General features: G+C 36.2%; 1 protein-coding gene across 1 annotated transcript in view; it reads right to left on the bottom strand.

Moving 5' to 3' along the window:
• Positions 1-751: 751 nt before the first annotated feature.
• Positions 752-15,617, bottom strand: part of LOC145676608 (uronyl 2-sulfotransferase homolog pip-like) — a gene marked incomplete at its 3' end in the record, with an annotated part of 71,711 nt that continues 56,845 nt past the window's right edge. The window contains exon 2 of the mRNA XM_081747445.1: positions 752-900. Coding sequence (XP_081603571.1) covers positions 752-900 — 149 coding nt within the window. The remainder of the gene's footprint in view (positions 901-15,617) is intronic.

Below are 15,617 nucleotides of genomic sequence, written 5' to 3'. Positions count from 1 at the left end.
GAGAGCTTTTGTGAACGCGGCATTAAACCTCCGGATTCCAAAGGCCATAGAGTTAGCTTTTACATAAGATGTGTATAATGAATGTAATGTGATCCCTAGGAAATAAGATAGTCCTTGGGGAGCAGGTAGCTCCAACGCTCTCCCCGTGGATTTGCCACTTCATACAACATGAAAACGTTAAAAATTTCGTCATAAGTTGCCCATGTTTTTCTACCTACATTATTTTTAAAATTTTTATCGTTAAAAGTTAGTTGATTTGGAGTTTAGAAATCCGTTCAGCACTGAGGCTATATGAGATTTGGACCTACAGTTTAACATGGAATTCGAGCCACATGAGCTCCCACCGGGAATCGAACCAGGGTATATCGTTAAAAGTACAGTATATAACTATTATGCAGGACAAATGTCCTTTAATGAGTATAGTACAAAATGAACGTTTAACTGTGAAGCACAATGGCTCAGTGGTAGGGGACTTACCTCTCGTGCGTGGGGTTCCTGGTTCGATCCCAGACAAGTAAGTTTGTGGTGGACAACATCGTGTCCATGAGTTTCTCGGGTACTCTTGCTTTCTCCCACTTTTTCATTCCACCAATTATTCCATCACCATTCATTTGTTTAAATGGTATAAACATGGGACGTTAAATTGAAACATTTAACCTCCACTGGATACCAATAATTTTGACTATTTCTGTACGGAATTAATATATCAGACATGATGCAATGATGCGGAAGATAATAAGTCGACACCTACCTGACTGCTGCTTTGAGGAGAGTGTTTGCTGCATGTCCTCTGGTTGGAGTCTCACTTCCATTTCCTTAAGTCGTGTGTGAAGGTCCCTCGTGTGGATGAAGAGAAACAGTGTCGTTGAGAGAGCTACAAGTGCCACCAGTTCGCTCGTCCTGAAAGAAAGGGAAATAAATATGAGTTCTTAAATAATTCGGAAATATAATCAACTAAACTTACTGATAAGGAACTTAATTACTTCATTGTAAGTTCTGTATCTAAGTAAAGTTTATTCAGATACCTTTCAATATATTTACTTCAGCAATTATCTTGGTGGATAGCAAGGAAGACAATACAACACTGATATAGATTATTGCGCAGATTTACAACAATTCTGATTTTGTAATCTTATACACAAAGCATTAATCTTTAATGAAGGAAGCATTCATGGAAGCTGGAGACGGAAACAGAAGATTGAAAGGCAGATCATTAACAAGATCAGGTATGAAGATGATACGGTTATTATAGCTAGACCAGAAGAAGGACTACAGGAGATGATTGACAAAATAATTGACACTGGAAAACTATATGGAATAGAAATCTATCGAAAAATCGAAAGCCATGAGAATATCCTGTGGAAACTCCCTTAGGAGTCAGAGTAGAACAAAGGGAGCTTGAAGAAGTCATAATTTCAAGTATCTGGGAAGTATTTTGACGAGAGATGCTTACTGCATCAAAGGGATCAGGTCAAGAATTGCTATAGACAAAGAAGCATTCAACAAGAAAAAATCACTCTTAACTAACAGGCTTAACATTGGAGTAAGGGAGAAATTGGTCAAGTGCTATGTATGGAGCACTGGACTGTATGATTCAGAGACTTGGACATTACGGAAGTTAGAGAAGAAATATTTAGCTTCGAAATGTGGTGTTGGAGGAACATGGAGAAGATAAAATGGACAGAAAGAATAACAAACGAAGATTTTAAAATGGATAGGAGAGAACATAGGCTTTTAGCGTGCATGATTGGACACATCTTGCGAAGAAATTGTCTTCTTCATACCGCCATAGAAGGAAAGATGGAAGGAAAGCGAGGAGTAGGAAGAAGAAGAACACAAATGATCGATGATTTGAAAAATAGAAGAAAATATTGGGACTGAAAAGAGGCCTTTTTCTTTTATTGTGATGCGATTACAAACAAGAGATAAACGTCGATTTTGGACATTTTATTTATCACTTGTTGTATTATCCCATGTCAATGGGGCTAATTTTGGACTTGATTAGCATCAGGAAGGCTACCACTCATCTCAGTAACCCCGAAAACTATCAACTGGAAACTAATATCGATAATTTTGTTATTTTTATCCCCTAGGGGAAACTAATGAGAGAAACCTAAGTTAATTGAGTTATATTTACTCAATTGTATGCATAATATCCCTGATCTTAAGTTTCCATCTATTCTTTCTCTTCAGCTTAACTAATTTCGTTGACAACTCAAACGAAATCCGTGCTTATCCAACTTTTCTTTACAGGATACCCTCCTTCTACCTTGATACCTATTTTAAACAAATGAGAATGAAACCTCTCAAAGGGTAGAACACTGCTTTTCTACATTAGAAGAGTTGTTTACAATATCTGTACATAAATATTTTATACTCTGAAAGGAGTTTCAGTTACAGAGATCTTAAAAATGAAACACATATGTACAAAATTACCAAAACTGGACTTGATTCCCTTATGCGCTGAACGTGCCATATAGAAGACAGTTGCCTAGCATAAGTAAATAATGTTAAAAGATTAGGAGATTTAAGATACTAGAAGGGAAGGAAAGACATCAACAAAACCGTCGAAAGACTTGTTTGCTGCCTTAAACTTTACATGATGTGTAACTGAATCACAGATCGTTCATACAGTTATGAGTGCTCTTCCGATGATATACTGTAATCCACTATACAGTGAGTATACGATTTTAATACATAATATTGTTAATTTTTGGACACACTTGGAAAATTCAATGTTCCATATCTTTGCCACTGCGCATAAAAATACCATAACGGAAAGTGATACCGTAGTTATGAAGTCGGCAACATCGCATAGTTATGATCCTAATGAAAAGACAGCTGTCTTCAGGTAAGGATAGAAGTAAGGATGTTATGTTTTCAAATCACATACTTGTGTTAAGTTACTCATTGTGGTTACTTGTATAATAGAACATTTTTCTGTAACATACAAATATTTTGTCATATAATTTGTTTAAAAACGACATTTGTCCAGTGTTCGAAGTGGAAAAAGAAAAGCAGAGGCGGTATGTTTTATATCGATTTTGACTCAGCATACCGGCTATTTAAATATGGTCTTGATCACTGAAAAAACAGAGACGGTATGTCCTCATTACTGAAAAACCAGAGGTGGTATGGCATACCACCGCATACCGTCTTACCTCGACCACTGCATTTGTCTATATACGCTTTCGTATTGACAGTTAGTAATTTCAGCTTCTAGTAAATAATTCCCTAAGACTATTTGGTTAGTAATGAACAAACACTGGCAATAATTAATAACGTCACTCGTAACTTACTGACATCATTTATCCAGATGCCGAAGATGAGGTTTTTACTTTGCGGCTGTCCATGATAAGTTTTCAACATTACGGCAAACACACTAATTTTATGTTAAAATACAAGAAACTGAAAAGTAGTAAATCACCAAAGAAATTTGAGAATCACAAGTTTTTTTTTATGAAGTTGTAGCGATTTGGTGTTTCATTCAGGTAAAAGAAGCAAAATATTTGTCAAGAGGAACGAAAATTTGTTCAATATCAGTCGATATGAGTTGTTGGTGGATAACATCGTGTCATCCGTGGGTATTTTCAGTTCTCACATTTCCTCCCACATTCTTACTCCACAATTTCTTTCATAATAATTTTCTTTCATTAATTATTCATTATCTCTTTTAGCCTAAAGAACATACCCATGGAATGTTACGATAGAAATTTCATTTGATTTTAGAAATGGAAATGTACACTCATGTCCAAAATGGTTGTCGCATATCTATAACTGTCCTCTTGTAAGAATATAATTTGATAATGATTTTGCAGGGTACTTTTAATACTGATACTATGTGTATAATCGGGAAATGTATATTTGTGGTAAATTTCATAGGAAAAGAATTATAAATACCAAAATTACAATGAGTAAAACAAAATATTGCTAAATGGACAAGTTTTATTTTCGTTTTATTGTTCTTATTTACTGCTCTTTTGACATGAAATTTTTCACAAACATGTCTTTGCCGATTATAAACATACAACAAACAACATATAAACATACAACATTACAAGAAATATCGGGCGAATTCGTTATCAAATTATATTACTGAAAAACATAATAATAGACATGCGGCAATAATTTTGGACATGAGTGTACATATATGGAAGTCCTAAGAACTTCACGGGAAATGAAAAGTGAAACATTTTCAGTTAGAATTTTTATTTTTATCTGGAAACCCAAAGAGAAGAGTCATAACACACACACGCAGAGTGTTGTTTGCATTCGAAATGAGTTTCCAGAGGTCGATGTGTAGAACAATTCGTGTGGTTTCGCAAGTGAGAGTTCAATGGACGCGTTTCGTTTTATGGCTCTATGCAAATCGGTTCCTGTGTTACACACTCATACAGACTCTCTCTCCCTGTCTGCTTCTGCAACCGCGGATGATGAACTAGGGCACTCTCTAGCAATCGATGGATACACACGTATATGCAATATCTGTTGTTTTGCTTCTCCCGCAGAGATGCATAAGGTTATCTGAGAGACACGTAAATGATAGAAAGTCCCCATTAACACTACGCAGAGGAGAGAAGCGGGTTTATTCATGGTGGTCGACCTGCTCAGCCGATGGCCATTACAACTTGCTCCAGCCAAGAAGTAGGTAAGGAGGTGCAGTCAATGGATAATTGACCTCACACAACTATACTCCTTCTCAACTCTTGACAGGAGGTGAAAGAGGAACCAGTCAATGACCCCAGTCCTACGTGGTGCATTCCTCCTCAAGATCTTGAATTAATCTGGGCTCAGTTTAAGAAACTTGACATCTAAATGGATTACTTATAACAGTAAGTTGTTACACTATCGAAAGAGCAATTTGTTACAAGGTTGCACGAAAGTTTGACGGATTCAATCTAACTCTGTTCCTAGCTAGTTACTATCGTATTTGAAAGTACGTACATAATACATCACCAAGTGTGCCTGTGAGTGAAGGAAGAAAAATCTTCATGAACTAACGCATTTCTCAAATTCATAATTACAAATATGACTAACTTCAATTGCCCGATTCGCTGCGTTAAAACGAGAAAAATGAGTAATATGTTCCGTTAGTAAGTCACTTTTTACTGTTACTGAAGCTCTCTCAAATCGACAGAAACAAAGAAAATATAATAAAAAATCAGAAAATAATAAGTAATCTTTATGAACAAAAATTAAATATGACTATTGTGGGCTGAATTTCGATTTACATGGCATCGAAAGTGTCACTGTTCATCTCAGCTACCCCGAAAACTATGAATTTAACACTAATACTGATCATTTTCGATCATTTTTAGATATCTTTCACTTCACCCCCTTCAAGTTGCTGGACTGAATTTGGATTTAAACGGCATTGAAGTGTCGCTGTTCATCGCAGCGACCCCAAAAACTATGGACTCGACACTAATATAGATAATTTTCGATCATTTTAATATTCTCTCCTTCTCCCTTCCCCAAGTTGCACCTTCAAAGTGAAGTGATAAAAACCATCCCAGGCTCGAACCTCATGTATGTTGAAAACTTGATCGAGATCGGTCGGATGGTTCAAGAGTTATTAAGTCACAAACATAGTCACCTTCATTTTTATTTTTTAAAAATGTATTTATATAAATTGAACGTATAGCTTTCGTACACGTTATTACTAACGAGTATTTGTAAAGTTAAATTTCTAGGGGCTTGAAAAATCATGGAGAAATATGTATGCCGGTAGATTGAAATCGGTAGGTGGATGAATATAAACAATGATATAGAGAAATAGCTAAGAACAATTCCAATTAAATCAATATAAGAGGATTTTTTCTCTGATAATAAATCTTCTGATTTCAGAATCCATATAATTATTTATAATGGACTCGTAAGTGAAGCATATTTTAAATTGCTCTTGAAAAATTTACCATATCCTGTAAATGATATTTTATTTACTTTCTTTGTTAAATATGTTGTTGTGTTATGTAAATTATTAATGAAACTAATAACTGTAAAATAACAACAAAGATTAGGTTTATTGAAAACTATCATATATGGAAAATGGGCATTGTCAATCTGGCCTTTAAAAGAAAAATTGTTTCCCCATCTATACTCTAGAGAATTACAAATACAGGATAAACACTCTTTTGCTATTTACAATTGTACTTGAACCTACCAAGAAGGAAGAACTTTATTGGCAAATTACTTATATGTGAAGCGAAAATGGTGTTAACTTGTATTGCTCAAAATGGCTAATTACATCACTCGGATACACATCAGACAATTCACATTTTTGCGGAGGAAGAGTGTCGTTGGTTTTGCAGAGCATTCGCAGTATTTGTGGTTTCACTTGTTCTGATCCGCTTTTCGTGCATGAATGTGTCGAAACAGCAATTTTCTCACAATTTATAGAGCGTTTGGACAAGTTTCATTTTTTATTATTCTTTCATGTACCATGTTCTTTCCTAACGATTTTAAAAGTAAGTAGAATTCACACTTTCTAGCATCTTTCAGCTGAAAAGAAAAGGAGTAAATATTGTAACTTGAAACGAATCTGGACAACCAAACAGGACTTTATAAGCAGTAGAGTAGTCCCTTTAAATTAAGCGTTTGGCTTTCATATCTTGTGAACATCACAAATGCCAGATTTAGTCAATAAATTGTCTAACAAACGTCTTTCGTAATTTTCAACGAACTTAGAAAGTTCGTTACTGAGTTTTCTATGTCTCTGTGTGTCTGTCTGTTATTTGCCATTTTTTTCAATTTTGAGTTCTCCACTCCATAAAGCATCAAAACCTATCTGAAAGAAGTGATGGAATTTTTCGCGTCACTCTTACCGTTCCCGAGATATTGGCCCAAAAAGTTCCGATTTCGGAAGATTTAAGGTCCCATATCTCGGAAACCGTAAGTCATATTGGTGTCGATCAATACCTAACAGGATGGTGAACATTTTGGTACCAAATAGTGCACGGTAGCCACTGGCCAACTGGCCACCTTTCCCCAAATATTGGCCAAAAAGGTCGGATTTCGGGAGATTTAAGGAGCCATATCTCGGGAATCGTAAATCATAGAGAGACGATATTTTGAGAATTTTTCATTTTTAAGCTCTCCATTTTGAGCATGTGTCTTCGTAAAGTAACATATCGTAGAACGTTTTAACAGAACAAACAAAACTTGTGGGAAAAAAATAGTATTCAAGAAAATTATGAATGGATAGATATATTACAATAATTGTTTAATGAGTATAGTAATTCACTACATAGAACAATTGGTATATAAAGCCTGTAGATGTTAATAAGAAAAATTAATTCTTTTTAAGTTTGTTCTTGCAATGCTCTTGGAGCATTCTCAACTGGTTAATCCTTTCAAGTCAGGTTTAAGAAGACTGTATATAGTGATTAACTAAAATAACAGTAAAGAAATAGTCACTTCATTATGGACATGAGCTTCATCCGTTCCCAGTATCGGCTCTTCACATCAAGAAGAGCGAAAATTTGTGTTAATTTCAGAAACATAATGTGCCGTGATTGAAGCCAACGTAACGAGCTACCACCATTCTACTCGATCGGCATTTATGTGTCTGTCCGTCTGTCGGTAAACACCTGATTTTCTCGTAAAACACCTGATTTTCATGGAACTTGGTATGTGCTCGTCCTGCAACCTTTCGAAATAACTCTCTTGTGGGGTTGCAATCCTTCAAGAAAAAGAGTGGGAAAGCAGATAGATCTATCCCATGTTGCAAGTTTGCACATATACATATAAAACAATTCTACAGTATAAACCATGTAAAAATTATTTGAGTCCAATAAAGTACAGTGTATATTTTCTTTAGGGCACCCCGACAATTCTCATTAACGTGGTTGAAATTGGTCGAGTATAAGCAGCGGAAAGGAGACAAGTCTCCAAAAGAGATAATATGATAAGATAATTTTACTGGATAGTTTTCACCAAACTTAGTGGATTGTAATGCAAAATAACGTACATTTTTTTACGCTTTTCAGTCATCCTAAATTGGAGTTAAAGTCTGGTAAGAGCTTAAAGGCGAATTGACCAATCTTCCCTGCATTTAGAAAAAGCGTATATTTCACGATAGTTTTCGTTTAAAAAAAATGTATTTGATATTCAAGTAATATGGCATATATTCATATTACTTTCAGGATTCCCAATGATCCCTCTACATGGAGCGCAAATCAGTGAAGAATAAGGGAATGGGTTAACTCCAATCATTTTAATAATAATAATAAAAAAGTAGTATGTTCTACCAAATGTTCGATTTTGGTGGAAAAAGATGAAAATGAAAAGAAATCTTTCTGTTTTATATCCCATGATTATGCGGCTAGACTAAAGGAGAAGGTAATGATGAGAATTGAAAGAAATGGTGGAATGAAGAAAGTGAAAGGAAACGGGAGAACCCCGAGAAAACCTATGCACACGGTGATTGTCTGCCATAAAGTCTACTTGGAGCGAGCTGAGATCGAACCAGGGACCCTACGTACCAAAAGTGGACGCTCTACCACTTTTAAAAAGTTCGTCCCAACCGGGATATTGGTCTCCATGGTCATCTCACATACATTCTACGTAATACAAACACGAGAGAGACACAAACACGGAAATATCGAGGACAATTAAACTTCCCTCCATGCTCTTCAGAGGGACTCGAACCCCCAGTGGATTGCGCCTTATGATCCAAGCCGAACGCCCGAGATCACTCGGCTATTGCCACTGGCTACCATTGAGCCACCGCGTCCCTTGGTGGAATAAGCATATATTTTTCAGACATTTTCGAATATTTCACAATGCTTGAGTTTAGAGACAGTCAAGAATGAATGAGTGAGGAAATACGTTCTTGAGAAGTTTTGTAAAAATCATTCGATTTTGATAGAATATGAGTACACGTATATGTTTTACGAGGCTTTCTATCACTTCTTACTACACTGAGTTGAAAGAAGTCGACAATGAGGTAAATTTATCCACTCCTGATGTTTAAAAATAAATGTTCCTTTAAAAAATTCGTAATAATTCTCTGATTTTTATGAAATATAGTCAAATTGGTAAAGGATACGTTCATGAAAACCTCCAATTTAAAAAATAATAAAAACAACTTCTGCCCCCTTCTACGATAATGTACAGCATCATTAGTAGATCAAAATTTTGAAATTGAAATAAAAAGAAAGGATAACAGGTAGGTAGTTTAAGTTTACCGTTGTTTTTGAACAATGAGTCTAATACAATTGGGGCATATTACGATGAAAACATTGAGCTACAAGACACAGATACGTTGGTTGCTTTGGAATTTATACCTTTTCAACAGCGAGGTTATATGAGATGTAAACCTATTAACATGGAATCGGAATAACACATATTCTGGTGAGAATTGAAGCCATAACCACTTGTTAAAGAGGAAGTCAAAAAGGACCGGAACATTAGCACTTAACACTGCTATCCGCGTTATACTAGGACACATAAGCATTCTATGAGTATAATGGAGGTATTAAACTTTGCGGATAGGGATGCGCACGAGACAAGATTTGTGGCTGTCTCGTCTCGAAAATGTGTTGTAAAAGTAATGTCTCGACTCGAAAAATGTATATCTTTCTATTGGAAGAGCCGTGTCTCGACTCGAATTTTGTCAGGAAAATCCTGCCTCGACTCGTCTCCTGCGCATCCCTATTTGCGGACACGATGGTTCAGTGATAGAGCTTAGAGCTTACTTCTGGTGCGTGGGGTCCCGGATTCGATCCCTTCCAAGGAAGCTTGTGGTAGAAAACATCCTGCTCGTGGGTTTTCTCAATGTACTTCATTTCCTCCCACATTTTATTCCACCAATACATCCATCATCATTCACTTGTCTTAATCATCGTCTCCCTTGGCCCTAAGGGTGTAATCGTGGGACGTTAAACTGAAAGATCTCAAGCCTCTCGTGCTCAAACGTCTGAGCCGTGACCTCAAACCTCTGGTTGAAACCTCAGACCGAAAATGTTATCAATACACGTAGGCAATGTTTTACATCAGGTCTTTAAGACTGGAGACTTCAGAATAGAATAAAATAAAGTAAATAAGCAAAGGTTTATTACATAATTGTTTCATTACTCTAGATTAAGAACATATTTTTCCCATTCCTAATTGCACCTAACCTAACTCTTAATTGCCCTATGAATGCGACCACCAGCTTGTCTATGGCTATAAATATACAAATAACTGTATCTATCTGCAACATCTCAGATGAAATAAGTAATATCTCATTTCTGTTTTTTCAGCACAAAGAGAACAACAGAGGACATGGCTCAATTGATCGAAAAGATGAAATTGTTTGAGAAACAAAATTCCTGCGATTCCTTCAAATCGGTAAGTGTTGCCAATATTTTACTGTTTAGAATTTGAAGGCTATTTTTGAATTCCTCTCACAGACCACTGATACGTTTTATAAAATAAATTGTAATTAATACTATAATTATATAAGACTCGAACCCAAATATAACAGTACAGTTTGTTCTGGTGAAATATACTTAATCAATGTTTCGGAAGGCAGAATGAGATTTTTACCCCCTATCATGTTTTAATCCCGCTCCGAAGAAACTAGCTGAAGTACCCCTCCCGAGGATGTTTATGTCCCCACCAAACCATATTTAGTGATAAAAGTTTTTTTGTTTGGGTCAAATTTCACTTTTCTTTGTCCTTTCATGTAATTTTAACCTACTAGCTGTATTCCGAAATGAAAGACGTAATCTATTCACTTTTAGCTTTTTCTAATTTTATACTTAGACCTACCACAATATGAGATTAAAATTTTTTTCCTATTTTCACCGTTGCCCCTTTAACTAACTAACCAACTAACTAACTCTATGAGCTATGAAACCCGAGAGGTTCAATGCTATGCTCATAAAAGCTCTCCACCGACTTCTGTCCTTGCCAACTGGATCCAATTTCTACTTTGTACCACTATTTTTGCGCGATGCAACTTAATGTTATCCTCCGATTTGCACTTAGGTCTTCCTAATGGTCGTCTTCCGATTGAACTTCCATTTAAAACTTTGAAAGCGTTCTTCCATTGTGGCTACATGACCTGCCCACCTGAGTCTCGTAGACTTGACGACCCTCACAATGTTTGGTAGACGGTATAAATTACGCAGTTCCTCGTTATGAAGTTTCCACCATTTCCCATTCCCATTTCTCTTAGGTTCGAATATTCACCTCAGGATTTTATTCTGAGATAATTTTAGTCTGCGTTCTTCCCTCAGAGTAAGTGACCGTGTTTCGCAACCATACAGCACAACAGGCGCGATTTTCGTTTTTTATATTTTAAGTTTCAAATTTCTCGACAGAATTCGTGACAACAAAAAAATTTGAACTGAATAATAACACGAATTCCTTGCTTTCAGTTGCCCCTTGAACTACCTACGTATGTTATTGTGCCCAGTTGTCAATTAGAATTGTATCCTCATATATTCAGTCCGTTGTCGGAGTGAATTTGAATGACGACGTTATACTAATTACGTATAATGAAGCCATGTACGAATTTGCATATTGTCTTACATTCTACACATGCAGTACAATGTAAGATACTTTGAATCCTATACTCAAACACGGTCGGGAAAGTTAGGCGTGTGTATCTCAGGTAATATATAATTAATTTAATTATAAGTTGACTGATTTACTATTTTTCTTTATCAGTGTCGTTAGATATTTGTGTGCATGTGTGGGGAAAGAGAGAGGTAGTTATTGTCTCATTTTGACTTATTGTGCTTTCAGACATTGCTCACCTCCAATGAGGCACTGTGCCATCTCCTACCATCTAAATATTATATGAATAATTATTAAAAAGATCATTGCTGATCAAACAATATAACTAGTAGTAGAAATGTATACCCGTATCACTACTTGCACAATCAGATTAGTAACTGAGTGAATTTGTTATCCGTTAGCTCTTACCTAAGAGAGGAACAGATAACAGTATATGATAAGTTTGATTGTAAGACCATGCTTTCTCATATTAGAATCACGAACTAGGGTTGGCAAAAACCATTGTTTTTATTGAAAACAAAACTAACAAAAACCCCGTTTTTTGTGCATAAACCATGTTTTTTCGGTTTAAATAATTTGCTCTATGTATTTATATCACATATGACAAAAATAAGTTTGTTTCGCCTTGGTGTTATTATGCAACAACCAGATTATGCTGGAAGGGGCACATAAGCTTAAAGCGGAATCCAAACCGCTTCTCGGCTTACATCCGAGAGAAATTGTCCTCCATTTGAACTCGAAACCGGGACTAATTGGTCACAAATGTGATATACGTCTGCCGACTCACTCACGAATGACTCCTGATAAAAATACGTTGTACTGATCTTTACATGCTTGTTAGTATAATTGTCAAGAGTCATTTCAGGAAGACAAGAAGATAAACAGTTGCACAAGTGAAACCATTATACAGAATTACATATGGACAATTACAAAATACTGCAGAGTACAGAACTAATTTTGTTCAAGTTAATTCCTTACGACTTTTATTAGTCCAGGTTGTATATCAGTAGAAAAAGTGAATAAGGATACGAATTATTTGAGCCTACTTTGCCTCTGACATAAATAGATACCAAAGATATTTTTTATTTCAATAAATGCCTCTCGTGTGGGTTGCCTCCCCCCTCCAAAGTACGGCATTTTGGTGTATTTTATCAATAATAAACACTATTAAAATAAAACAATATTTACAATTTTTCTTTGCTTGCAATTGCATAACAATAATAATAAACTATATAAAAATCACAAAAGAAACATTTATAAACTTATATAAACAAAGTTGCTTTTGTAGTATAATCTCTGAGTAATGAATGGGGAATATTTGGTCCGAATATAATACGTATAATATACGGGAGTGAAACGTGATAACCCACAAATGTGTGTTCATGATGATTTTACGAACACTTACAGTTTTACGAACATTTTTTGTTTTTTGGTCTAAACAAGTTTTTTTTTTAAAAAAATAAACCAGCTGGTTTAAACCACCTTGACTTAAACCAGCCAACTCTGTCACGAACTAAGGATACCACTGTCGTTTTAGTATGTTGATAACTGACGTAGAAAGAACTTTTCTAATAAGTGTTTCCTGACAACATTTACTTTCAATGGCATTTAGTTTGGATTTAATGATTCATAACTGATTACTTTGGCTAACAATAAACTCTTGATCATAAACTAATTTTTAAGGAGTTGAGTTTAGTTTGCCATTAACTACTAAACGGCGTGACAAACATCTTGGCATTTGAAGGCGGCGCTTCAAGTTCTCTTTAAATGCTGCTAGCAAATGAGAGGCCAGCGGTATTGCCACGTTTATTTTGTACACATTCACGTCCATCCTTTGCCACCTGATCGCGCTGTAGTTCGTCTGTTTAGCCATAACCACACCCCTTAGCATTCGGCAACATTGCGTCAGAGCTTGCGTTTTATTCGTTTAGCTGAAATGCCAAGATGTTTGTCACAGGCTTTAGTATTTACTCTGTCTGTTCATATATTTGTTCGGGAGATTCAGATCTTAATTACTACTTGATGGATCGCCAATTTTGGCCTGAATGTACAGGGTCAAACATTAGGAATCAAATTCGTTGATGGAAGTGGTGCATCCATTTGATTCTAAGACATGGGCAATCAAAAATTGGTTCCCTGACGACGAAGAAGAGAGAGGAACAGAAGTTGCATGTTGCGGAGATGAAGATGTTGCAGTGGATGTATGAAGGGACGCGGAAGGATAAAATTACGAATGAATCCAGGGAACAAAAGATTTAACCAGTAAGGAAAAAAACTGCAAGAAAGTAGACTAAGATGGTTTGGGCATGTAAGAAGAAGAACTTTGAAATACGTAGCTCACCGGTAGATGCTATACAAGTGAGTGGGAAACGAACGCGATGCCGGCCAAAGAAGAAGTAGGTAGATCAAGGATGTTATAAAATAGAGGATCTTCCCATACAACAAAACCGTGAAGCCATACCTCACAGCTTCGCCACACCTACTCTACCCACTCCGCGCCACTAAGATCGCAATGTTTCGAGCCAACAATCATGGCGGAAACGAGAGTAGCCAATCATACGTGCCGGCTCGGACGATGCTCGGTTGTTTTTTGGCTTCATTGAATTCATATGATGAAGATACATATGGGCAGATCCTCTATTTTATAACATCCTTGAGGTAGATTGTGTTAAGAACAATCTGGTGCAGTGTGGTGTCACAGTGCATATAACACAAAATAGAAACAGGTGGGAAAAAAGCTGATCCCGGGAAGAAGTCTTAGAAGAAGAAGATGTATTCCTATAGGAGTAATTATGAATGTCATATTTATTTGATAGACTACCCGCAATGCTGTAGAGATTATCGGATTAGTATTCTATAATGTTCAGGATACAAAATACTTATCTCTTCGTGGAATACAACGCTGAAATGTAACTAAACGACTTTCTATTTGATAAATCTATATTCTGTTTTCAAGTATTCATTTTTCTTAGACTAGCCTTAATTTAATTTGTGGTAAAATACTGCACTAGACTCTCGTCAATCCGGCCTTCAGTAATCCGTCCTCTCAGTAATCCTGTCCCCAACATCTGGCGTCTGCCGCATAACGTTGCAGCAATCTATCAACGATTGTATTAATTTATACTGTAGCTGCGGAAAAATAAATCCAGTACTTAGGAACTAGATTTTTGGGGCTTCGGCACCTATGGTCACGTTAGCCTTTCACATATTAGGGATGACGTCCCTCGGCGATCACACTATCCGAGGAAAGAGAAGGAAGGAAGTGGCCTAGAACATATATGTTAGGTACCATCCCGGCATTTGCCTGGTGTGAATAAGGAGAAGTCAGGAAAACCTCACTCAGGATGGCTGATCTGAAAAAGCTTTTTTACTTTTTCTACCGAGTGTTCCCACCGGGAATCGAACCCAACATACTGTACTATTGTGACTTACGTTTATTGTTGCTTGTAAAACGGATGCGTGATAATGCATGCCGCTGTCGAACATTGTTTCAACTGAACATTTGGAACATGTTTCGTAGTGAGTGATAATCTATGTATATACAATCTCAAGTTTCTCTATTTTTTCTGTGATAATGTATGCAAGCTTATACTATGTCATAAAGTATAGTACTTTAGTCAAATTCAATTTCAGACACTCTCAATAATCCGGCACTTTCGTTAATCCAGCACCCCTCTTTGTAAGAAATGGCCGGATTACCGAGAGTCTAGTGTACAGGCTAGTGTTGGTAAGATTTAGCTCGTTAGGGAGTTTAGTTTACCAAACTCCTTTACGTGTCACTGTAATACTCCTAGTTGTTATTTAAGGAAGAATCCTTGAGATATCTCGCAGTTTGACAATACTACTTAAGAAATAATAGAGATTGATTTTTCTTATCAATTTTTTTGAAAATGTTCCGTGCTTTATACAAGGAAATCAAGTCAGGATTAAGAATAAAGAATCGTCTAACACATCACGTCATTCATGATCTACTAGAATTGTTATTTACCATCCTGAGACTGAACTGTCTCAAAGCGTGATACATAATTCTTTGCTTCAGGATTTCCGTGATGAAATATAAATGGGAAACACATCATACATGACATCCTTAAGGAAAAATTAATATAACA

Source organism: Thermobia domestica, unplaced genomic scaffold (assembly GCF_964235325.1).
Source record: "Thermobia domestica unplaced genomic scaffold, izTheDome1.hap1.1 HAP1_SCAFFOLD_242, whole genome shotgun sequence".
In the NCBI taxonomy this organism is placed as follows: Eukaryota; Metazoa; Arthropoda; class Insecta; order Zygentoma; family Lepismatidae; genus Thermobia; species Thermobia domestica.
This window is presented reverse-complemented; position numbering and strand designations above follow the sequence as displayed.